Source organism: Lactuca sativa, chromosome 7 (genome assembly GCF_002870075.4).
Source record: "Lactuca sativa cultivar Salinas chromosome 7, Lsat_Salinas_v11, whole genome shotgun sequence".
Taxonomy (NCBI): domain Eukaryota; kingdom Viridiplantae; phylum Streptophyta; class Magnoliopsida; order Asterales; family Asteraceae; genus Lactuca; species Lactuca sativa.
Window position 1 is genome coordinate 174697464 of NC_056629.2, and position 27562 is coordinate 174725025.

General features: G+C 36.5%; 1 protein-coding gene across 1 annotated transcript in view; it reads right to left on the reverse strand.

The window, feature by feature from the left end:
* Nucleotides 1-230: 230 nt before the first annotated feature.
* LOC111902863 (exopolygalacturonase) overlaps nt 231-27562 on the reverse strand; it is a 49588-nt gene continuing 22256 nt past the window's right edge. The window contains exons 2-4 of the mRNA XM_052765339.1: nt 1450-1764; nt 846-1355; nt 231-746 (exon numbers count right to left, since the gene is read on the reverse strand). Of these exons, the coding sequence (XP_052621299.1) occupies nt 495-746; nt 846-1355; nt 1450-1764 (1077 nt within the window). The 3' untranslated portion in view covers nt 231-494. The remainder of the gene's footprint in view (nt 747-845; nt 1356-1449; nt 1765-27562) is intronic.

A 27562-nucleotide genomic window follows, 5' to 3' on the forward strand; every position in this document is an offset into this window, starting at 1 on the left:
CCAAATGACAATTAGCATTATAAAACCAAAATTGAAACACAAATTATGATAAATATATATCCGAAAAAGCTAAACCAATTAAGATTTGATTTAATCTATTAAACCCAAATCCAAATCAAACCAGAAACCAATTAAGTTGAATCAAATTAAATAAACCAAATCTTATTTGGTTCCGACCTTTTATTCGGTTTCACTTTTTTCTTTCTACACCCTAGCATATACTCTAAAACAAGAAACATCAATTAAAATCCTCTATAAATAAAAGTAACTTTTATGGATGAAGTTTTCAAGAATTTGCAAATCCCATTTAACAATCATTTAATAACCAATGAATAGCTAGTAATATAGAATACGAAAAATCCAGCAGATGTAATGTTACATCTATGTAGAAATGTCGTCGGAATTGTGTGAAAAAATTTCATTTACTTATTTCCACAGAGAATTCCACAACCATTACCCGCCCATATATATGCTTTGCCGGTCGATGGAGAAAATCATATTATTTTTAACCCTGGACAAGCCGAAGGGACAACTTTACCGACTACTTTGGGTTTAATGTTAGCACACTCAGAGGTGGCAGGTCCTCCTTTAGGTCCTTTTAATGTCAAATTAATATCAGCCACATTTACGTCCTTGCATGGTACACCTGCGCTGCAAACAAACTTCAATGCCACTTTAGTTGCTGATGTTCCCCTAATATTCCTATAGCTCACATTCGATATCTGCACCTTTGATGGAGTTCCATTCTAGTACTCGTAAACAAAAAAAAAAACTATATTAAATTTTCTACTTTGTACTAATTCATTTAAGTTCAAACACTAAATTATCTAATTTATGCATGATACCTTGCAGTTATTCATAGGGCAAAATTGTTGATCGATGAATATGGGAAATGACACATTGTCCATGATGATATCTTCATAATGCAAGTCACTAACACTTCCTGGGAAAGATGTAGGCCAAGTCTTTATCCTGAGTCCATTTTCTGTGCCTTTCATGGTGACATTCTTGATCCAGATTCCTTGTACAGGTTCTTCCTTTTCGCGTCTTCCCAAACTCCCAATACCTATGCCATCTCCAGGTCCACACATAATATTGTTAATATGGATGTTCTTGGATCCTTGACCAATAGAAATGCAATCGTCGTTCGTTCTCATTACTGAGTTTGTGATGTTGACACCACTTAAGCGCCCGATTTGAATTCCATCTGTGTTGACACTGTTTGCTGGTGATAAAATGGTGATATTATCAAGTCTTGTATTGTCACATGAAGTTATATACATGTGAAAGAATTTGCTATCGGTAGATGTTATGTGTTGCAACATTGAATTTGTGACATTATTGAATTGAAGATTCTGAGAAAAGGGAGAGGAGAATATTGGTTAAAGATGGCATATGATAATATTGAAATGATTAACCAAGTTTTTAGTTAGAAAAGAAAACACATACGACTGGAAGTGGGCAAGGTCCTGGCCCCCCGTCGGGGCATAAATTTTGCTTCCAAGTTTGTTCGCCTTGGCCGTTGTACGTACCACCGATCATAGTCAACTTATTAACATTCCTTATGGAGATCCAATACGCGGTTGTGAACTTTTTAAGCTCGGGTGGGGCCTTGATGATGGCTCCGGTGGCTTTGATCTCAATTGGACCCTTGCATGGGCCAATGAGATCAATAGGAGGAAATACCATATAGGTCCCTGGTGGAATCAACATCGAGCTTGGTGGTGCCATTCCACAGGCTTCTTTCCAAGCACTCATTATCGCCTACAATATAAACAAACAATTTAAGGTCAACTTGTCACAATCTTTGGTAAAGTTATATTAAGCACATAGTGTAGATGAATCATTTCTTCACCTTATTGGAACTATCTTATCTATTTAAAAGTGATATAACAAAGTCATTATAACATAAATCACTAGTTAACTATGGGTTTAATTTTATATTCCCAATAAAGTATAATTGATGAGATCAACCGCGGATTTAGGATTTATAATGGTTGGGTGCACAAAAATATATTTAATAAGAAAAATGGGTCGGGTCAAATGGTTCACGACATATTAGCCATATTTAATCACTTGTTATCAAATTGCAAGTTTTAGATAAAGGTACAAAAATCGTTTTATTTGAGTTGGGGCAATGGCCAAATAAAACCAAAGTTAGGGATGATTATCGAAATTTCCAAAAACGGACTAAAGTTGCAACTATGAGTAGAATATAAAGACCATATTTGTAATTTACTCTATTCTTTATTGTTTTGTTTGCTGTCCATTTCGCACGCTTCAATTTTTTTTTTTTTTTTTTTTTTTCCAAATAATCAAGTAGACATAGCCTAAATTGTTTGGGCCTAACCAATTAATTTTTTTTTTAATATATTTAGTTTCATATGTATCACATGCAAAAAATATCCCAACCCTTGGGGGCACCTGCCACCCCTCACCATTACCTGCATCCGCCCCAGAAGAGATACGCGAGTTGTTTGAACTCATGATAAATATTTTTTTTTTCTTTATGACATCTCATCTGCAAAGAATTTGTTTTTGTGAAGAACCCAATTTATATTTCTTGCTAGTGTTATCATGTATCATGATGGAGATTTCATTCCTAATGTGGCTACTTGAGATATCATTAGGGATAGGATAGCAAAAGTCTTAGACAAAACTAATGTGGAGCTCAACACCTTGTGGGTAGAATGCCCTTCCACCTCAACATGTTGTGAAAATTAATCATTCTTGGCATTGCATTGTCAAAAAGAGAAACCCATTTTCCATTTATATGTGGTTGTATTAAATCCTACTTTTTCACTCTCTTCTTCATATCTTCTATTAGACTTATGTAAATTTTGTGTTTACTGTATAATCATATATTATTTGAGGGGTTGTAAATGTAATTCTTTTCCCTATATATAGAGTTACTTGTGTCATTGTTGGCATTGAGTTTTACATTCACTCATGGTATCATAGAGCCATTAAATCCCATCCCTTTCCCTCCCATAACCTCCTTTTTTTCCTCTTCTCCTTCCCTTAACCCCCACCCATCGGATTTCGTCCATTTTTTCACCACCCCTCCATGGCAGCCGACTCCTCCTCTTTTTCAATGAACACAATCCTCCATCTAATCACCATTCGGTTGTCCTCCTCAAATTATCTTTTATGGCGAAATCAAATGATTCCTCTCTTGAACTATCAACAACTTTACGACCATGTTGATGGCTCCAATCCGTGCCTATCGTCGTCTATTCTGGTAGACAATAAGCCCACTGTTAACCCCGCCTTTGCTCAGTGGGTCTCATCCAATCAAAAGGCTCTCATTCTCCTTCAAGCTTCGCTCACTGAAGAGGCTTTTTCTGAGATCGTGGGACTCTCCACCGCTCATGAGATTTGGAATGCTCTGGAGGCTGGCTACGGTAACTTCTCATTGGAGCGTGCTCAAAACCTTCGTGACCACCTTCGCCATCTTACCAAAGGCAGCGACTCCTTCTCTGACTTTCTTCGCAAATTTAAGTTGTTGTGTGATTAAATTGCTGCTATCGGCCAAGTTGTCGATGATTCTGATAAGACCTATTGGTTCTTGTGTGGCCTCGGTGCGTGATTTGAAACCATTTCCATAGCCGTTCGGACCTTCGGTGCCTCCTACTAGTTGCGTGATCTTCTGGCCAAGGCCGAAGGTCATGAATTTTTCTTGAAGGCTATACATGGCGAAGCTTCTTCACCCCCTACTGTTGCGTTTTCTGCTAGAGCAGCTTCTGCTGGGTTGGCATCTGGACGTGGTCGCAACGGTCGTGTGGCCCATGGTGGTGGTCGAGGTCGTGGTCACCGGTCACCTCACTGTCAACTTTGTAGGCAAAATGGTCATTTTGCTAACCATTGTCCCCAACTTGCCTCTTTTGACTCGTCGGGGTCTTCCAATGAAGTCCATCTCGCCAAGGCTTTCTTAGCCAAGTGCAATATTTCCACCGGCGGCACGAATTGGTTTGTTGATTCTGGGGCCTCCGATCACATGGTTTCCTCGACTGGTTCGGTCACTAATTCCGAGCCCTATGGTGGTGATGCTTCCATTAAATTTGGCAATGGTAACACTCTTAAAATTTCTTCCATTGGTTCATCAAAAATTGCTCCGAATATTCACTTACATGATGTGTTGGTGGTTCCATGCCTCACCAACAACTTATTATCTATTAGCAAACTGACTCGGGACAATCTTGTGGATGTTCTTTTTTACAAATCTGTATTTTTTATTCAGGATCGAACAACGAGGAAAGCTCTAGCACAAGGAAAATGTGATCGCGGCCTTTACGTGTCGGACACCACTCCTAAAACTTATGCGTTTGTTGTCTGGGCCAAGCCGCGTGCTTCATTTGAACTTTGGCATTGCTGTTTGGGACATGTGTCATTTGACACAATTTTTATGTTAAATAAACTTGGACTATTAATGGTTTCTAGTGTTTTGCCGAAACCAGTTTTGTGTGCTTCTTGTGAACTTGCTAAGTCTCGAAGGTTGTCGTTTTCTATTAATAATAAGCGTGCTTTACATGTATTGGATTTGGTGCACTATGATCTTTGGGGATCCTCGCCAGTTGCCTCGGTTGATGGATTTCGATATTATGTGTCATTTGTGGATGACTACTCTCGTTTCACTTAGCTTTATCCTATGCAGGCTAAATCAGACTTTTTTGACGTTTTTTTTATCCTTTATTAAATTTATGGAAAACCAGTTTTCCACCAAACTTAAGGTTCTCCAAAGTGATGGTGGATCGGAGTTTCTGAATAATTGGGTCAAAAGTTTGCTAAATTCGCATGGCATATTTCATCGGGTGTCGTGTCCCTACACCCCGCAACAAAATGGTTGGGCCGAGCGTAAGCACCGTCACATCATTGAAACTGGGCTTGCTATGATGTTTCATGGTCATGTTCCCGCTAAATTTTGAGTCCATGATTTTAGCTATGCGGTTTATATTATTAATCGCTTATCTTCAAAGGTTCTTGCCTCCAAATTGCCGTTCGAGTTACTACTAGAGCAAGTTCCGTCATATGATAATTTTCGCCCATTTGGGTGCTGGTTCTATCCTTATCTACTTGATTATTCGGCACATAAGCTATCTTCGCGAGCATTCTGTGTGTTTCTTGGTTATCACTTAGAATACAAGGGCTATCTTTGTCTTGACCCATGCACAACTCGTGTTTACATTACACGTCATGCTCGTTTTGTCGAGATGTGTTTTCCCTTTGACGGTGCCACTTCGCAGGTCTCGTTGGATGATTTGCCTTTACATTCATTTTTTGAAGATACCTCTCAATCTATGCCTGTCTCCAGGGCCTGTTCAAAACCTCCTGCCTTATCTCGTTGTCAGTCGCATCCCTTCTCCTGTGGTGTATGTGCTGAACCCAGCTCTTGCCCCGCTCCGGTGACCACTCCTGCAACTGACACTCCGACTGCTGCACCTGCTGACCCTATACCCTTTGATTCTGACGCCTCATCCGATCCCGTTGGCTCGGCCGCTGGATCGGATAGTGATGATGATCCACCCACATCACCGAGCCATGCACCTAGTGTTTCGATCCCTACGCCCCTTAATCCATCTCCCGCCGGTCACCCCATGATTACTAGGGCAAAAGCAAGGATTTTTAAGCCCCGTCATCAGGCTGATTTGGCGCATACGTCGAACCATGGGTTGTACTCTGCATTGTTTGCCTCGAATGATCCATCTACTCGTCATGATGCTCTTCGATATCCTAAGTGGGTGGCCGCCATGCGCTCTGAAATGCATGCTCTCTCTCATAATGCTACTTGGTCTTTGGTTCCATGTCCCCTCAACACTAATGTTGTTGGGTGTCATTGGCGTTTTCCCACCAAGTACCTTGCTGATGGCTCTATTGATCGGCACAAAGCTCGACTTGTTGCTCAGGGATTCAGTCAAGTTCCTGGGCTGGATTGTTCTAATACATTTAGCCCGGTGGTGAAAGCGTCCATCATTCGCATCGTCATGACTCTTGCGGTTAGTAACAAATGGAAGCTACATCAGTTAGATGTCAATAATGCCTTCTTACATGGAAATCTTACGGACATTGTGTATATGAAGCAACCGCCTGGTTTTATTGATCCTCGCTACCCCGATCACATTTGCAAACTCCATAAGGCCATCTATGGTCACAAATAGGCCCCTCGGGCGTGGTTTCATTGGCTAAATTCTTTTTTTGTGGCTAATGGATTTGTTTGTAGTCGCGTTGATCCCTCATTGTTTATTTTCAAACGAGGTGCCTGCGTCTTGTACCTGCTTGTTTTTGTTGATGATCTCATCCTTACTAGCTTGGATTCGTCAGTCATTCATTCGTTTATTCACAAGCTCTACGCAGAATTCAAGATCAAGGATCTAGGGCAACTCAACTACTTCCTCAGTCTTGAGGCCAAGCATCTCCCCTCTGGGCTTTTTCATAGTCAATCGAAATATGCTCACTCCATTGTTGATCGTGTTGGACTTCTTGATTCTAAGCCGGTCTCAACGCCCCTTGCGGCCAACACCTCGTTTTTTGCTTTTGGGGCGCTTTATGGGGATCCCACTCATTATCGATCTCTTGTTGGGGCGCTTCAGTATTTGACCATCACTCAACCGAATATCTCCTATGCAGTTAATCAAGTCAGTCAGTTCTTGCAAGCTTCAGCGGTTCATCACTACCAGGCCATCAAACGTCTTATTCGATAACTCAAAGGCACTCTTTCCTTTGTACTCACGTTTTCCAGGCCCCAACTCACGAACCTGGTGGGGTATTCTGATGTTCTCCATTGTCATGACACCACTCCATTTCTTTTCCTTACAATGGTAAATACAAATATAGATTATGTGTAGCTTAGGTGATCATGACAAGCATGGAACCACTCCTTGTGGCCTTATGGACCACAAGACAATAAATAAAAGACTCTAAACATTTATATTATCTATATATATAAAATGTCAAATAACTTATAAATGTAATCAATAAGGATTTATGTAAATGGTTAATAAATATTATTAAACCCTTTTATCATATTGGTTTAAGATAAGGTCTATTTCACATAATGTGCACGCACCCCAAATAAGAAAAATGTATCGCTACTCCTATGAATACCTCTAAAAATTTTAAAAATAATAGACTTCTTTTCCATTTTGTATCTCCATCGCCATTTGTCTAGCAACAATAGATTCGAGGTGTGCAACCTACCAATTCCAAGGCCGGCTGGATTAATGGGTGACAAAATGTTTTTCGAAGCCAACCAAAAGATTTTTGTGGGATTGAGTGATGTACGCTAATGAAAATTTATTTCAATATCTTCAAAATACTTGATGTCCATTAAAGTAACACACCAACATAATAATAAGGTTCAAAGTGTCGTTGAGTTTTTCCATAAAAATTGGAGAACAGGGGCTCTAAAAGTAGGGATGAGCATAGGCGGATACCCGCTTCATTTGGCGAGAACCGGAACCGAAACCGATGGTTCCTAGAAAATTAGAACTGGAACCGGAACCGTTCTAAGCAGTTCTTAACTTTTTGGAACCAATTTTGAAACCGGCGGTTTCGGTTCCAAGAGTGGGTAACCCGGTTAGATCAATTTTATTAACGTTTGTCAATAAAATTGCAATTAAGTTTGATCCAAATGGAATCAATTCGGACCAAAGACGGAAAAAATCAACCCAATAAATTCTAAACCAGTCTAAATAACATACACATATTCACACCAAATACTAATACACACACACACACACACACACACACATATATATATATATATATATATATATATATATATATATATATATATATATATATCGATTCCGACGGGTACCCAGCGGGTAGCGGTTCCTAAAAAATGAGAATCAGAACCGGAACCACAACCGCTTAAGGCGGTTCCTGTTCCAGAACCAGCAGTTCCGAGGCGGTTCTGGTTCTGAAAACGGGTACCCAGTTTCGATGCTCATCCCTATCTAAAAGGCCTAAATACTTAAAGCAAAACTTAATACCTAAGATAAATTTAAGAAATTTAAGAATCATTTCCTTGATGCTAATCGATTCAAGATAGAAAGAAACAAACACACTAATAAGGATCCAAGGGGGGTCGATCTTTGTTCTAGAAATCAAAATAAAAAATTCCAATTTGCTTTAAGGGGGATTCAAGATACAAAAACATAAATACAAGAAACTGAATTAGGTTTGTCTTTTGCTTGATGATGCCGATGTCTTGTGGAGTTCAATCAAAAGAATCAAATTAACCATGATCCCGCTCTTATCCGGTGAGAAATTCAGAAATTGCAAGTGACTATTGGAATTTTCAACTAGAAATTTTCATGATCCGTAACTTTGTAGATGGACAACATCCTTACAGGTGAAAGAATAAAATGTTGAAAGTATGTTTTCCCTCTTCTCTCTCCTCAAATTGCATTCCCCCTTAGCATATTTTGTTCATAATTTATCCGAAAATGTAACAACCATTGATCATAAATCTATAATCAGCCATAGATTGTTGGTCCTCTATGTGATTGTCGACCTTGATAATCAAATTTTGTTTAAGACAGAAGAGGAGAAGAAAGATAAATGAGAAGAAGAAGGCCTTGTAGAAGCTCATCCCCAATTTAAATAAGGTCACTGTCCATGTCACTGCTAGAGAACCAGAGAGCCGGTAGCTTGAACCTTGGAAACCAATCTGACAACATGATGACAAACCAACAATCAACAATGAACCTGATGCTTAGACTTCCAGTTCAATGTGTTGGAAAAAACCAACAACCTTCAATACTTGACTTTTCCTGATCGATAAATCACAAATCTTCGTTTGGAACAAGATGGAAGCGAAGAACTAAAGATGATCGACAAATCACAAATCTTAGTTTGGAACAAGATGGAAACAAAGAACTAAGGAGGTAGTTGTTGGAAATAGGTGTCTAATGTCATAACAAAATTGGATAACTTCGAGAACAATAACAAAGTCCTTTTTATGTTACCCTCAAGAGCTAAGATAGCTAGAAATAAAGTTGAGAGAGTAAGATAACTAGTTTATTAATTTCTCATAGCTTTAAAAATTAATTAGAAACTTGTTAAAATTAATTTAGAATTAATTTGGAATTAATTTGAATTAATTAGAATTAATCAAGAATTGATTAAAGGTGCAGCGACTTAATGTTAATTGTTCAATAGTTGAGCAAGAGGAATATTATGGAACCCTTTATGGGGATGGACGGTTTTGGGAGCTCTAGAAGAGTTCTAGAATCGATCCTAATGGTTTAAAAAGATAAGGATTTGAATATGGATAAACAATAATTATTTAATTGGTTCAAATAAGCTTTAGCTACAAGTTACCTCAACTATAAATATACCCTTTGGCTTTCATAATTATCATTGCTAATTCCCCACACCCTTAGATAATCCAATTTTTTGAAGTAGTCTCTCCGCTTTCCATGATTTGTAGAGTTTTAGTCTTTTTGGCGTGAGTCCTTAGGGACATTCGATTTTGGGTGCTAGTCCTTCCAAGTGATTGAAAAAGAGTTCGAGATCTTTAATGAATCACAAGTACATATGATTATACCTAAAAGGTTAGTAAACCTATCTCTCTTGTTAGTTTAATTCTATAGTTTCGAAAGTAGGTTGCAATGATAGTAAAATATAGATCTATGGTACATGTATATTTACGATTATATTTAAATGCTTATCTAGCCTAAATCTAGTGTAAAATCATAGAAAACCCTTCAGTGGTATCAAAGCGATTAGATTTTAATTATACACTATTTGAAAAAAAATCTGAGAAAAACACAAGAAGGTTGTTGGTCACAGGGCGCGGTGTGCTTTCTGCTAATTAGTAGATTTCAAAACTTTTGCCATAATTTCGAATTTTATGGTTTATCTTTAGTTTTAAATATTATTTTAATCTGTTAAAATTGGATAATTAAACTAAAAAGAGAAATATGCCTAAGTAATTTGAAATTATAGATAATGATTTTAAATTAATTAATTAAAATTTAATTAAAGATAATTTGTTTAAATCATATTATTTTAAATTGTTTAAAATATACCTTTCATCTAATTATAAAAATTTATAAAAAATATGTAAATACCAAAGACATTTTTATATGTAATACAATTACTATATGTAAATAATAATACAACATGTGTCCTCGCATGTTTAATTAAATATCGTTAGTCAAATCAAGAGTAGGCCTCGTTTATGAGACCATGCTATACGTGAGATATATAAGGAAACGATCTATAAAATGACCGTTGAATGAGTATCCTCTTCACTCGCCACTTCTTTGTATGGTTTATAGCCGTTAGTTGAAAGGGTTTGATAGGACGACGTCTCGTTAAAAGTATAGCATATAAAGTCCTAAAAACAAAGTTCACTTTCTTAGTTATATTAGAAAATGTGAAAAGCTTCTAACCCATGAATAACACACATTATTGCTTATTGTCTACTTATTGAGCGTGTGTGGTTAATCGACACATAAATGTTAGACATAAAAAGAAGTGATGTGGTACTTATGGTTATGGATTGTTGGCGAAGTGTATATGGTTAATCAACAAGTCAATTTTGAGAGCCATGACATAATCAAGGATGACACGGTTTTGCATGGTTGGTTCACCATCTTATTGAGAGACCACGTTATTACTGACACAAATAGAGGATGTGAAAATATGATATTAATATTTCATTGAGTAGTTTTAATGAATCTCAAAAGATCTAGACATTTAATCATGATTCAAATTGGTAAAGAGCATTACCTGCCTAAATAACTTAACGGTGTGTTTATGACATCTGTTACACATCGCAAAGCCAAATATGGATCCTAGCCTTTGTAAATAATAATTTGGATTAAAATTTTATTTAAAGGATCAATAATACAAACAAGAATGGAATTAAAATTGGATGTTGTCTATATGGTAATCAGGATGATCAAATTCGTATTTTGGGAATAATTCTCATTTATGAATAGAAAGATCATGTCTTTCTTAAAGCTCTTCCTAAGGTTTCTCTGCCCATTACATTCCAAAACTATTAAGAATAGTTATTAAATAAACATATTGAAGTGAAATGGAATTTCATTTAGTTAGGAGTTCTCTATGGTTATCAACTAAGCTAACCATGTACATATAACCAGTTCACTCTGTTTTTGATATGAAAAACTTAGAAATACCTATTAAGGAGTTGAATGGATGTGGAGACCCTTTGTGACTGACATAGCTAATCATAGAAACACGCACTTTAAATAATCTCATATTTCCTATTATAAGTAGAAGTTTCAAGAAGAAGAAAGTCGTCGTACGTAAAAGGTGATTAATGTTGAAATACCTAATTTGTCCCCAACACACCAAGGAAAATAGGATGGCTTATTTTGAGACTTGTTCTGATAAACTATCATTTCCGAAATAAAAAAAAGGATTTTAAAAGCATTCTAGCCTAATATGTCCGATGGATAAGATTGAAACATAGAAATGATAATTTGATCATAGATTACAAGCCCATGCTACTATCCTTAGGATCAAACGACAACTCGTGAACATTTAGTTTATTTTCAAATATGATAATTCGTAATATTATTGGAACATTACTTCTAATACTTAAGTATTTTTAACCAGTGTTCTAAAAGGCGCGCAATGGCGCACGCCAAGGCGTGACTCCATCGTACGAAAAGCCCCATGGCATTCCTGTTTGGCATGGTGCATTATGCATGTTATGGCATGAGTTTTTTGGGTTGAGGCACATTTTTTTTGCTCTTTCTTATGCCTTTTCTGATCAGACACACAAGTATTGTGTTTTTTTTTTTTTTACTTTTTGTTATTAGTTATTAATATAACACTTCTAAAAAGTGGCAATATTTGACATAAAGCCATATTTATATGGTAAAATAATTATAAATAATACAGAATACCCATCTGATATCATGCTTCGAAAAAAAATGGCTCAACATGGCTCATAAGCCTTGAGGCTTGGCCTTATCGACACGCTACACCTCACGCCTTTTAGAACCTTAATTTTAACTACAGATATTGTGCTGACATTCATATGAAAGTGTAGTGACTGTAAAGGAGTAAAGATGATTAAAACTAGGAGAAGTAAAATATATCATGAATATCGGGCACCTGCAACTATTCATTGGATCAAAAGACATCACTCATAAATGTTTCATATATGGTCTTATGGTTTAAAACTGTTTATACAAATTTTATGAGATCATTCTGACTCGTTTAAATGTAGAACATTTAATATGCTCTGTATTTAAAAGAAAAGTCATGAAATATATGAAACTGATATGTAAGGAGCAATTCAAAACATTGATTCAAATATTTGAACATGATGTAATATTGTGGAATCATTTTCTTGAATAAGAATTACATTGTCAAAGATCTAGTTAGATAGGACTTTGGTATTCGTTTGCCCATAAGTCTTACGATAAATGAAAGTCTTATTTATCAAGAAAAATGATAAAAGATCTATGTGATAGTGTGAATATCTTTTGGAATTAGTTTTAACTAACAACCCATTTAGACTATCAAAAAGATGTACTTACTCGAATACATCCAAAAGTTTGGATAAAATGCATTTGTCGAATTGTTGTCTTGAAAATGTAAACATAAAATGCATTAACAAGTATCATGTTGGATGGATATCATTAGATTATTAATCTTATGATAAATGCAGATCTTGTTTGTCTAGATAGATGAAATTTGCGTCATTGGGTGATGAATGTCTATGTTGGAATTAGTTTGGACTAATTGGCCATTTGGATAAACTACAATACATAGTAAAATTGACTTCGTGTGAAAATGTTTCTCTGAATAAACATTAAGATTGGAACCTTCTAGGTATTCATAGTTTTTTATAAAACAAGGTTGTCAATTAACTGGACAAAAGGATAAGATACTCAGATCCAATAAGATTTGTGAGCATCTTAGTTAAAAACCATATCGATAATCTAAAGAATTATGAAAAGTTTTCCATAAGTTGTCTCTACCCAAAATAATGTCACGGTGAGTGTTGTTGGAGAAGAGAAATAAAACATCGTTTGAGTTGTTGCTTGATGGGTCGTATTGTGCTTAACAGAATAGTTCATGGATTGTACCATGAATAGTGTTTCAAAAGTCCTTGGTATTATACCAACCAAGTAGGTTTTGAAACACTCTCTTAGATGTGGAGTAAGGGTTCATCCCTCACTAAGTACATTTAGAGTTCTATGATTATGAGGTTCATGCTCTTCATGAAGTGCTCGACAATCTAATACTTGGATTAAAGATGTGTTATGTCATTGGACATCCCAACAAGCACTTTGGATAATTTTTAACACAAATTCTAATAATAAAATGTTTATTACTCGAAGAGTACTCTTCCAAGAGAGGGAGATGATATCCAAAAGAGTTAGTGGGAGTCACATTGATCTTGATAAGATTCGAGAGGTAACTAACAAAGAACCTAAAGTTGGTCCTGACATTCAATTCGATATTGTAGAGGTATTCTGGAAATGACATACTTCCAACTCTTCCTAATAGACTTTATAGAGAACATCATATACCTAATCATAAAGATTGAGATAATATGAGTTTACTTGAAGACAATAATCAGAGCATGCCAGTTATCGAAAGCTATAGCATACCCTATAATGCTACAAAATTGGAGAAGAACATGGATAGCAAGATTTAACCAATGAAAATTTGAAAAGTTTATTGACTAAACAATTCACATTAAAATTGTAAGTGTTAGTGAATCTTCAAGAAAAATGACAAACATGGAAGAGAATAACACATAGTCAAACCAAGATAGGTTGTGAAGAATGTGTAAGCTTATGCTGGTCATTACTTCAATGACAAAATTCAAGGATTTTGAATTCCAAGAAAGAAATATGGATCATAAGGTATGATGAAGAAAGTTGGAGTTAGTGGGATTCTTGTTTTAATGAGAAAATTTAAGGAGTTTGAATTTTAAGATATGAAAATAAGTCATATACATTTATGTTAATGATACTGGGAGCAATTAGGATTCTTTTTTCCATTGAGAAAGTTCCAAGAGTTTGAATTTTAGGAAAGCGATGATAATCTAAGCTAGTGGGTAAAACAAGGATCTTTGTTTCAATTAAAAAATTCAAAGAGTTTTGAATTTTGGAGAAACAAAGATGAGCCATGTGTATGCCAATGTTAGTGGGAGAAAAAGTAGACATACTGAATATACTGATCTATGGAAATAGATCTAGGTAATTCATTAGGATAAGCTAAAGTCCATGAAGTCTAAAAGTAATTCAAAATAGTGCAAAATGTGTCGCAAGACATTGAGCTAATGTCCTAGTTCTAGTATTAAGCTAGACAAAATTATTTGTGTCCTACATGATTTTGTTTATTTAATGGATCATGTGAGACATGACATATACAAGATCTGATTATTCGAAAGCCTCTCGAGCATGACATGTCAGATAAGATCAATTTATTGAAAATAAATGAATCAAAATCAAGTTCATTCCTTAGTGTCCTAAAAGAAAAAAAGGATATGTTGATGGTATGGAAGAGATCATTGTAAAAGTTACATTGAGTTCAATATTAATAAAGATGATTAAGTTTATAGTCAGAATTCATATCTTTTACTGAATGGTTATTTTCTTTGAGAATAATAAGTAATATAGCATAATAGATTTAACAATAAACTTAGAGTATATTGTAATTAGTTAAATTGAAAAGGAAGATATGTGACTGAAAGAGATTCATTAGCGGCACCTTTGTTGAAGTTCAATCAATGATGATCCTTATGAAAAATTCTTGCTATTCAAAGGGTGAATTTACCTCGAGTGTGGATCCCAATGTCATGCAAGCACACAAAGTGTATACTCGGTAAGTACTATCGTGTTTGATAGTTGTTCAAATGTGAAAACATCATAGTCAATAGAGTCATACCGATAGATATCTTGTTGATCCATTCGCTAAGGTAACAAGTCTGACAGTAAAACTTTTCCACGAGGCATTTTATTTGCAAATGATTTGATTTATACCCACTTTGAATAGTTTATTTTAAATTTGGTAACCTAAGTAGTATAAAGTCTTAATTTGATATGACAGTTATTAAGTAGTGGTCTTAATATATGATGGGGATAAGTCATTTCAATTAGTTTAGCATTGTGCTCTCCATTTTCATGTTTAGAACCCACTTCTGGAATATTAATTTATTCAAAACTCCATATAAGCTCATAGTTTGGGAATGGGTATAGGAATTAAGACTGTTATGGGGTTGGTGGATTGTCCATTGATATTAGACATATAATGGGTATAGGAATTAAGACTGTTATGGGTTTGGTGGATTGTCCATTGATATTAGACATATAATGGAGATTGTGTTTACACTCATAAGTATTTGAAATGGTGATTTTAAGTACTAGAACAACCCACGCTCATATTCAATCACTAGTAATTTTAAGATGATAATATATTTTATTCTTAAAATGGAAATACATTGAGTTCTTTTCATACAAGTTGGTTATGCATTGGTCTTGCTCTAACACTATCCGTAACTAGTGGTCATAACGAGTAAGTCCATGTATGATTTGACAAGTACACAAAAACTACGTAGTCAAAGTTTATCTTTTCCTTCTACCTTAACATGAGAATTGATATCCATGGGCCCCTTGATGATTTTGCATTGATATCTAATGTGCCTAGCCAGGTCTGGACTAAATTGATGAGTACAATTAGTAGTCTGATTTGATCATAATAAATCAAAAATTAAGAACAATAATATTGTATTGTTAGTTTGATTCATAATCCATGAATCAGTTCACAATGATATAATGTAGGAAAAGAGGAATCATTGATCCCTTATCTAAGGGTTGATACTTGATAAGATCTGAGTTCAATAGTTGCTATGGAAGGCACGCTTTGTTGGTTATTGGAAGATTATTTTACCAATATTAGTTAATTAATTGTCTAAGCAGGAGACTGTTGGAAATAGGTGTCGACTTTCATAACCAACTTGGTATAACTTTGGGAATAATAACATAGTCCTTTTTGGGTTGTTCTCAAGAGTTAAAATAGCTAGAAATAAATTTGAGAGAGTAAGATAAATAGTTTATTAATTTATCATAACTTGATAAATTAATTAGAGACTTGTTAAAATTTATTTGAAATTAACTGGAATTAATTAGATTAATCAAAATTTGATTAAAGCTGCAGGGACTTAATGTTAATTCTTCAATACTTGAGCAAGAGGCACATTTGTGAACCCCTTAAAGGGATGGACGGTTTTGGGAGCTATAAGGGTTCTAGAACCCGTCTTAATAGCAGATAAGGATAAGGATTTTAATCTGAATTAAATTTGATTATTTAACTTATTTAAATCAACATTATTTGCAAGTTACCTCAGCTATAAATAGACCCTTTGGCCTTAATTCCTAATTCTCCATACACTTAGCTAGAGAAATCAGATTTCTCAAAGTGCTCTCTCTTCTCTCCTTGATTTATAAAGCTTTATACTTTTGGGTGTGATCCATTAGAGGTAATATACTTTGGGTGCTAGTGCTTCCAAATGATAGCAAAAAGTTAGAGATATTCAAGGAATCACAAGTATATACAATTATACATGAAAGGCTAGTATACATACGAAAGTATGTTTCCATCATAGTAGATCTAGATTCATGTACCCTTAGGATTATATTTAATGCTTCCATTACCTAACTCTAGTTTAAAGATGCGTAGAAAACCCTTCAGTTTCCTATGTTAATGAACAAAAATGGAATATGGGAGAATTTGGGTTTTAATTTGGGGGTGAGGTGGGGTGTTTGGGGTTTAATAACCTATTTATTTTTTTATAAAACTTAAATGAATTAAAAAGGATAAAAGAAATTAAAAGGGTAAAAACGTCATTTTATATGGCTTAAGGGCCAACCATATAATTTTTAGAGACCACAAGGACGATGTGGTTCAAAATAATTAATAGGGATTAAATTTGTAACCTTTCTAAATCACGAGGACCAGCTATGTAAAATTTTCTATTCAAAAGGTAGGTATCATGAATAAAGGACAAATAGATTAATGTTCTCTATATGACCATAAGGCATATTTAAACAACTAAAAATGACATACGAAATGATTTAACTCCTTGTACTCTTATTTAAAGAAAGTGAAATAAGTCGATATCTTTAGGGAAAAAGGAAGAGAAAGGGAAGGGTTAACTATAGTTACTTGAAAGTTTCATAATCAAATTCACACAAGTCATGAACAGTGAAAAAGGATGTCACTAGAATGGTAAAAAAACATACATAATGTAAATGAATTCCAGGTAGTTCTTAAGTGAATTACATTAGTGTGAATTATCTTTGTTTATCACCACAAAGGAAGATTCATGATGAAATCATAGATTAACCAGTATGATTTAAACAACAAATTTAGCCTATTCAACAAGCTTCTCAACATTTTTTCATCCATTTATAGAAGACAATACTAAACAAACCATTGGAAGAGGCATCTACTTCTAATGAGAATATGATTGAGAAACACTTATAAGGTAGTTATTATGAGGCATATAACTGGCCTTAATGGAAGTAGGAGATCTGTCTCTTACTAAGTCGACATATTTTTAGTCAATTTCTTTCCTGCAAATTTGACCCTTCATCACATTTTTAGTCAAGCTCTACCTATCCTAATTAGGATTACTCACTTTCCACTTATAATTTCCAACTAGAAAGTCAAGTCCATCAACCCTAAAAAATCAGGCTTAAGAGCTTTAACCAGTGGGATGAGTCTACACTTATTATGAGTTAGGTAGTTGCTATTAGTCATCTAAATATTCTCATATCACACAGTTGGTTGAATATAAGATAAATTCTCAATCAAATACAAACATATTGTTAAAATAAAATTCCCAAGAATTTGTTGCAGTCTAGACAATTGAAGTGTAAATGGCATACATATATTTACCTCATATTAACTACGAGATAGTAGAGAGGCCGAGTTTTTATTTGTTTAATCACATACTAGAAAGAAAAACAATTTTTAAATCCTATAAAGCAATTAACCATCAATTTCTTTTAATTCATCCTAGGTTGCATGACATTGCCAACACTAGTAGTCACATAAGCTCTTTTAGACCATAACACATGCATGTTTATGGTTGTATCCTACCATGATAGGGTTGGTGCTTACACTAGCAATACTCTCAAGATAAGGTTATTCATATGTCACTATTATTTAATTTTAGATTTTGGTATTAGATTCCAAACTAGCATAGGTGCTCTTTACATATGTTGAGCTAGTAAGCCCAAAAGGAAGAAGTTCTAGCTACTACCACTATATGGACTTCTTTTTTGTTAACGTCAAGCTGAGGTACCTCTCCAGTTAATCAAAAATTTTACTAGTGATTCCTGAATCAATGAATTCATTTGAAGTTTGTGCCGCAACCTCTTTTTGTTTGACCAACGAAAATACTTTCATTATACTTGCCTCTTCTTGATTGCTAACCCCCACCTATCTAGAGGTACACACCCCTTTATGAACATATACAAAGGGATAAAGAGAGAAATATATATAGAACTATCACAACTGGCCTTTTTGGCTAGGAAATTTCATTCTTAAGTAAGCAAGGACTCTTTTGAGACTTGTGCTAACTCACCTAAGTGTTCAATAAGAGTTCCTAAGGAGCCATATAGTGTTAGAATGCAAATCTCTCCAAGTATAAAGAATCTCTCCCAAATCTCTCCATGTATAGTGAAGCTCTCCTAAATCTCCCTAAATATGTGAAATCTCTCCCAAATCTCTCTAAGTATGCAAAATCTCTCCAAGAATAGTGAATATCTCCCAAATCGCTCCAAGAATAGCGAATCTCTCCCAAATCTCTCTATGTATGTGAAATCTCTCCAAGAATAATGAATCTCTCCCAAATCTCTCTAAGTATGCGAAATCTCTCCAAGAATAGTGAATCTCTCCCAAATCTCTCCAAGTATGTGAAATCTCTCCCAAATCTCAAATCTCCCTAAGTACCTTCCTCAGTCGAAAACACCTCAAAACCGGAAGAGGAAACCCCCAAAAGGACCCTCTTGGTCTGGAACCCTCTTGGTCCGGACTCCTCTTTGTCCTGAACCTCTTGGTCCGGAACCCTCTTAGTCCGGAACCCTCTTTGTCTGGAATGCCTCTTAAGGAACCAAGAGGACTCACCACTTCGGAAACCTCTCATCCGGACCACCCATTCCGAAATCTCGCAGCTCAGGAAGCCTCTTGCCTCGCCTCGCTTCGGAAGTTGTAGCCAGCTTCGCACCTCGGTCTGGACTATTGGCTTGCATGCGACTTCGGATCCGAGAAAATCACTCCGGACCTCGCCTGTGGACTCCGGAATCAGGAGAAGAGCTTCGGAACTCACCCAACAGCTTCGAAAATAATAGGGGTCTAAGGGGTTTGGTGTAATTCCTATCCTAAACCCCTTAGACCCCTATTTTATGAAATTCCTATCCTAAACCCCTTAGACTCAAGAAAATGACAAAGGGATTAACCTTGTGATTGATGAAATTCCTCATTTCCTATGCAAATCACAATATTCCAAGCTTTACCCATCAAATACCCATGCATGGACCACCATCTACCCATGTACCAAAGATTCCTCCCTTTTCCTTATACTCCAAAGCAACGACACTGAGAGAGTTTAGACTCCACTTTCTCTCTCACTTTTCCCCATTTTCTCTCAAAAACTCATCTTGAAGCAAGAACAAAGGATCTTGCTGAAAGGAAATTTCTCAACTTTTCCTGAGAAAATTTAAGGCAAATTCCTCCACTCATCTAATATTTTATTATATTTCAAGATGAATCCATATTATTTTATTCATAATAATATGTGATGATCATCCTTAGGAAAATATCCCTCCCATGGAAGTTCCTTATCTCAGCAAGAGTTTAAGCTTGAGATCTTCACTCCATAACTCCAAACAACTGCTCAACTAACACAAGGTGAGCTTCATACCCCACCTTTTTCAATGTTTTAATGTTTTTGGGGGAGAGTACAAGTCAAATCTTCCCGAGATTCTTAAATTATTTCATATATATGTATGTTTGTATGTGTGTGTGAAATATTATTAAATTATTATTTAGTAATATACACATGAACGAATGATTTCTAAATTTCCTAAATAACAGATGATACTTTGTACAAAAGAGCCTCCCAACTATTGGGTGTGTCCAACTTAACCCCTTTATCTATGCTTTCATGTCTAAAGACAAAAGTTATAAAAAGAGACCTTACTAAGTGGACACCATTTCTAGTCATTTCCGAAAATAGGAACTTTGTGACTATTTTGCAAACTATCAGGGAGTATTTTATAAATATTCAACATAAAAGTTTGCGTCAAGAATATATACAAGTAGAGCCTTTATGACAGAAATATTTGCATGTCATAAGATGTTGTCATAAAACCTCCGAGAACACAAGTAATGTTCTATATGTCATAAAACAGAAAATGTGTGTCATAACCGGCAGTTATAAATTTATATAAATTATAACTTGACACTTTTTCTCTTGACTAAAACAACTCATTTTTCAAAAAACGAAAAGGAAAGAACACGAGCACCCAGTTAACGAGCACAATCAACGATATGAAACGAGAACGATATTTCTATTCAATAAGTACGAGTTTCTTTATTTATCTAACAAATAATGGATCTTAACAATTGTCAAAAGATTGTTAATATTCTAGTCAGACAAATCTCAACAGTACCTAAATATAAAAATATTAGTGTACGTCTAAGTCCTGTAAGGAGTTATAGCCAGAGTCTGTTGGAGGGAGAGCGGGAAATAGTGTGTAGATCTATACGGGGTTGACAGCCCGAACCTTCGTTTTTCGGTACAGCTAGACAGGCCATTCTAGGATGACAAATGTCTTTTCCAAACCGAGGGCGCTTGAGAAACGCCAAAACAGGCACTCTGTCATGATTAGTATGGTTATAACGACCCACTAGAATATGTTATATTAACTAGAAATTTATGTAAGGAAAACCTCATAAATAAATTTTTGCACGTTGTGTTGGCCGTCCTACATGTGATAGGTGATGGTCCGCATTTGTTGTGTTGACTGTCTTTCTTCATCGTGTAGATGTCCACAATAGCCATGTGGATTCTTTCTCCTAACAAGTATAGAGTCGTAATACTTCTATTTTACAAATTAAAAAGCATAGGACTCTATAGAAAATAAATTTCTACGATTTCGATAACGATAAACTAGAACTTACGAATATTTTATAGCAGAAAATATAGGATTTTCTGGAGAAAACGATTCTTTCACGATTTCGATAATGATAAACCAGAACTTACGATTATTTTGTAGCAGAAAATATCGAATTTTCTGGGGAAAACGATTCTTTTACGATTTCGATAACGATAAACTAGAACGCACACACTCAATTTTACTCGATAAGAGGAACATGATTTTTCAACCATATATCCTTTTTGAAAATAAGGGATTTGTCTTGAGACAATTGATTGTTACTATTCAAACGAATTATTCTCGGACACAGCTCGCTTTTGCAAATCACACTACTTTTCAAAACCACTCCTTATAAGGATGAACAAAAGTAATGTCATGCACACATATAACCATGATTTTCAAGGCAAGACTCCAAACGATTTCATACAAAATATCTGATTTTCTAAAAGTACAACGAGAATGACTCTAAACAAGTGTAAACGATTTTGTACAAAAATGCTTATGAACTCACCAAGTTTTTAGTTGATGCTTTTCAAAACGACTTGTATTCTCAGGGATCTAGTAAGCAGGAAACAAGGGACACTGATGCAAGATCATTTAGCTGTAGTTGAAGTTTTCTACTTATGTAACTTTTGTGTAACTCAAAGAACAAATACAATATGTAAACAATGTAAGTTTGTTATCTCAATGTATGATGTTTGGATTGCTTCATTTCAATTATATTCAATTGTTATGATACTGCGCAATGAAATCACCCGCCTCCGGACGTTTCCGCTGTCTGGTCCAGGGGTGTGACAGATTGGTATCAGAGCATTGTTTATAGTGAACTGGTATATCTAGCCATACGAGATATACAACTATAAATACAATAGGACTAAAACAAACTCTGTCTAAAAGTATACTTTAAGAAGATAAGTATTTATAAAAGTATACACAATTACTAACCTAGTCTCATAACGAGAAGAGACCAAAAGTAACTAAAGGTTGAACACTACTGTCAAACCTGGGCAATTATGTAATCATATCTGGGATCAATATAGCCTGATCAACTATATTTATTTGAGATATGACCAACATGTGCTTGGGAGTGATGGTGGTGTTGCAACAAACCTAAAACCTAACAACTATGCGCACAAGAGAATACTAGAATTCGAACATGAAGTTTAAAATACTACAGGAGTATTTTAGGATACTATAAACCCCTCGTACCTAAATTATCCCCATATATCTCGAGTCGCGACTCTTGCACAAACGACATAATTGAAATTCCTCACCCACACTTCTACAACCCTATCACGATGATTTGTGGATAGGACAAGGAGAGACCAAAAGAAGCCCAAGAGGAAAATCCATAAATGGATCCTAAGGGATACCTAGAGATGAATTGTGAAAGGGAGAATCCTGACTAAGAAACCAGCAAGGATGAAAACGCCAAGGAAACCCTCGATGAGCTTTACCCGATTGGGAGCAGACCAAAGACCCTTTCACCTTTCTCTTCCCAGATACCTAAATATCCTATGTAGGTACTCCTGGAATAGACATAACTAGAACAAAACAATACCCATGCAAAAATGAGTTGAGCAATTGACTCCTACCCGGTTCAGGGCGCATCTCCACAAAAGACAATCCGATCCACAATTGACGCGCACCGAACTCCGATAACTAACACCCTCACGAATCAGATGCCCATTTGGGTCACGAGTAACCCGAATTGACTCCCAGTTTCCAACCCTCCGTCATGGAGTAATGGAGACCATATGCAAAACCCGGTGTGCAACTGTGGAAATCCGATCCCCTAAAAGTAACAAGAACACCATTCCAAATGCCTTACGAAACCCACCAGTAGGACCAGAGAACTATGTAGACCATATACACTCCTTAAAATAGAAAATGGTCATTTGGAGACCACAACTCATAGCAATCAAGGCTAGGACAGCCTTAGCAGCGTAAGGAACAAAAAAAGGGCACCCTTAATATAAGTGAAATGACCAAGCACTTTGTGCGCCAAAAGAGGATCGCCACACTACTCGCCTTAGGTTCATAATGCCCATAGTCGCAACCAGTAATAGTGAACCAAGAGGAGTACATCCTCCAAAAATCCATACAACCAAACTTGTTACCATATTGCTAGCTATGTGCTATGACGACGGACTTTACGTCAGACAATGCATGTTCCCACCCTCCACCATAACTGCATCATGGGGATGTAGGTTGAACCGATTAACACCAGTACATTAGGATTATACGAGTAAACTCACTTGGAACTAACTACGAGTACTCACAAGCTCACTTTTCATGTGCAACAGAGTTACGTCTTCTCATGAAGGTAACTAGCACCCTGACCATGCCGGTCCTACGAATAAACTCCACCACTTCCCAAGCCACTGTAGCATTCGCTGTAGCAGTCGTCATGGCATACTCCAATACTAATGACACAAACGAAGTTGGAAGCAGTGTCGGTAACTTCAACCGTAACAACAACCAAGGAAACCAATGAAAAACAACTCACCCATGCACTCGAAAACCTAAACCTAAAAGCAAGAAACAAAAGTTCGGGAACCAAAAAGGAGGTAGTTCGACTCAGAGTTTTACTAAAAGGCAACAAGTGGGACCAGTCCCTACCCCTACTAACCCTACTCCTCCCCCATGGAGACAATCATACCTTGGGAACAATCCACCCTGCAACAAGTGCAATTACCATCATTGGGGAGCCTACCAGACATTTTATTGCAAAAGGTTGCAACAAGATGGGGTACATCTCCCGCTATTTTAAGGCCCCGGCCCCATGCGTCACCCCAACCCTCAACGCAGAAGTAAGCCCAGTTTGCCACAAGTGCGGCGCAATAGGACATCTCAAGATAGATTGTCCAATAGAGATGACTAACAAAGCAGTCAATGACTAGAATGGAGTTGATGACAAGAAACCCTACCGAGATTTCTGGTACGTTTCGAACGATCAACTTTATGTAATGAATTTTCAAAGAAAGGTCTTGAAAATTGAAAACATAATCGAAAACTATTTCCCCATTCGAGCGAATCTGTAAATTGCGGAGAAGCTAGAGAATCCTTACTAATGGACCATGAATGGTTCCATATGAACATTGGTATTGTATATAGTTAGGATTCTATAAACTAAGAACGTGTGATCCTGCAGCATTTTCCTGATCCTGGCCTGAATGTTGATTAGGACAGAACCTGTGACATCCCCAATTTCACGGCCAGAAAAGACCGATTTGTTTATGCTTGGTTTAATAAATCAGAGTAATCGTTTAAAGAAAACGGATGTGGAATTTGTTCCCAAAACAAAATGTGATAAGAATTTATCAAAGCATTTGTTTAAAGAAATGTATTTTCATTAAATAACAAAATATATGGATGTCATGTTCCGATACAGACCAAAAGCATAAACAGTATAAAATAGACCTTACAATATTTATTTATAATACTGATCTATAATCCAAAATCTCTTGTCAAGTCCACCAACTTATACTCTTGCGCCATTACCTGTAATGCAAAGAAAACTAAGTGGGTCAGGCTTGGGAGCCTGGTGAGCATATGGGGTTTTCAACCCACAATAATATATTTATTATATTTAGACATCAAACAATCAACCCAATTACCCATCCTCATTATCTCCATTTATCTTAAGGATCTACCCTAAGAATCATCTATCCTTCATTCTTAAGGATTGACCTGAGGTATAGGCACGAAGTCACATCGTTGCCAGGGTTTACTCAATAGGCGCTAACTCCATAGTCACCAAGGTTTATACAATAGGCGCTAACTCTATAGTCACCAAGGCTTATACAATAGGCGCTAACTCCATAGTCACCAAGGCTTATACAATAGGCGCTAACTCCATAGTCACCAAGTTTTATACAATAGGCACTAACTCCATAGTAACCAAGGCTTATACAATAGGCGCTAACTCCATAGTCACCAAGGTTTATACAATAGGCGCTAACTCCATAGTCACCAAGGTTTATACAGTAGGCGCTAACTCCATAGTCACCAAGGCTTATACAATAGGCGCTAACTCCATAGTCACCAAGGTTTATACAATAGAAGCTAACTCCATAGTCACCGAGGTTTACTTAACAGTAGGCGCTAACTCCATAGTCACCAAGGTTTATACAATAGGCGCTAACTCCATAGTCACCAAGGTTTACTTAACAGTAGGCACTAACTCCATAGTCACCAAGGTTTACTTAACAATAGGCACTAACTCCATAGTCACCAAGGTTTATACAATAGGCGCTAACTCCATAGTCACCAACAATCCCATCTACCCATGTTCTACCCAACATTTTTGTAGATATAAATATACACTTTTATACATAGTTTAAAACCTGTATAGCATGTTCATCCAATACACATTCCAAATAATAGATGAGACACATACACATAACACATATCTCATAAAGAATAACTATTATCTATGAGTTAGAAGAAAGTAACTACACACTCACACAAAACATATACTTAATACATTCAAACAATACTTGTATTAAAAACGTGTTTGTGAAAGGGACTATACACTCACTTGATCAGAAGATGATCAGACAGCACTACAACTTGCAGAAGTAGTATTCTTCGGTAGATCTGGAAGATCTTCACAAAAACCGGGCTCCTCGCGGGCAGAGCTTCGGCTCGGGAATTGCACTTCTCAGAATCTTCGAGCTTCAGGACTCGCTTCGGGTCTCGGGATGATACCGGGGCTTCAGGGGTACTTCTTTACATGTAAATCGAGGTAATATGGGTGAGAGATGAGAGAATGAGCAACCAAATTCGGCTGGCCCTTTAAATCTATTCATAGGGCAAAATTGGCCCTTGCCATGTCGTGGCACCTTTTTCCACGTCGTGGGCTTCGTCGTCACTGCATGCGTCATTGCAAGTTGCATCTGGAGGACTCCCGGAGGTGTCAAAAGACTGGCCACGTCGTGGTATCTAACAGTTTTGGGGTTTCACGCCCCGAACTTCAGAAATTCATAACTTTTGCATACGAACTCCGTTTTCGACGTTCTTTATATCGACGCGAAGGTGAGATTATGCTCTACAACTCTCGTTTAGATTCCATTGGCTATATTTGACTTTATTTTTAATATATTATAATTATATTACTTATATATTATTTTTAGTAGACCGGGACAGGAAAACTCCGTTATAAACTCATAACTCCTTCGTTTGATGTCCGTTTTCGTCCGTCTTTCCGTCGTTGCACTACTATCAATGAGATGTTCAATTCTCATTTAGATTGTTTTGGATAAATATCTCTCAAATGTAAATTCACTATTTACGTTGGGCTGTGTCGTGCCGGTTCTGTCGCGAAACTTCGACAGGTCAAAACTTCTTCGTTATAACTCGGATTTCGACGTTCTTTATATATTCGGAAACCTCGTAACATAAACTACATCTTAGTTAAGATTACTCCTTCTAAATAACCTTTCCCAAAAAAGTCATTTTTGACGCTTATCGTCTCTAAATTGACTAGCCCTAATCTACGGGCGTTACAGAACCCCAAGTCAATTACCTTTTACAATCCTAAGTAGGTGCGGTTAGGTCACATCCATCTACAGTGGAAGGACCTGGCAGAATTCATATTACGTGTTGGGTCAAAAATATGGTTTATACTTTACTTTTCTAGAAAAATATATTTTTGTGTCTTGGAATGTAAACAGCTTAGTCTTTACGGTCTGTGTTTACGGGCGTAAACAGGTTTACGACTGTAAACCCTTTTACGGCCCATGTTCTCCGGCCCATGTTCCCCTTGTATATATATAGGTGTTAGGGTGAGGAGTAGAGATTGATGAACATTAGAGAGTGTACAGTAGAGAGAAGAACAAGTGTATGTTGTGTGTGAATCTTGTATCCGGAACTTCATTCTAATCAATACAATCAAGATTCATCATATTCTTCTTCTCCTTCTCTTCTATTTGATCTGAAATCATCCATTTGATTGTGATTCCGCACCATCAAACGGATCTGATTGATACACATGCAGATTAGCGACTTACAATTGGTATTAGAGCTTGGTTGTATCAGTCAATTTTGTCAGATTTGGAGCATAATTTGATCTTATTTTCGAAATATTCTTGCGTTTTTCGATAGATCTCTGAAAAATAAGGGGGGTTTGTTCTTCGTGTTTTTCATAAAAAAAGGTTTTTGATCGAGTTTTGGAGCTTCAAAGTCGAAAAATCGGTGTTTTTGGTCGAAACCTGCGAGGGAGTGGCGGAGTTTGCGGCCGGCGGCTAGGGTTTCGGTGTTCACGGCCCGGAGGTTGCGGCCCAATGTTCACTGTCCGAGCTTGCGGCCTCGGAGTTTATGGCCGGTCCAAGTTTGCGGTCTTCGATTTACGGCCTCACGTCGCAGCAGCCTCGCATCAGTGCTTCGCA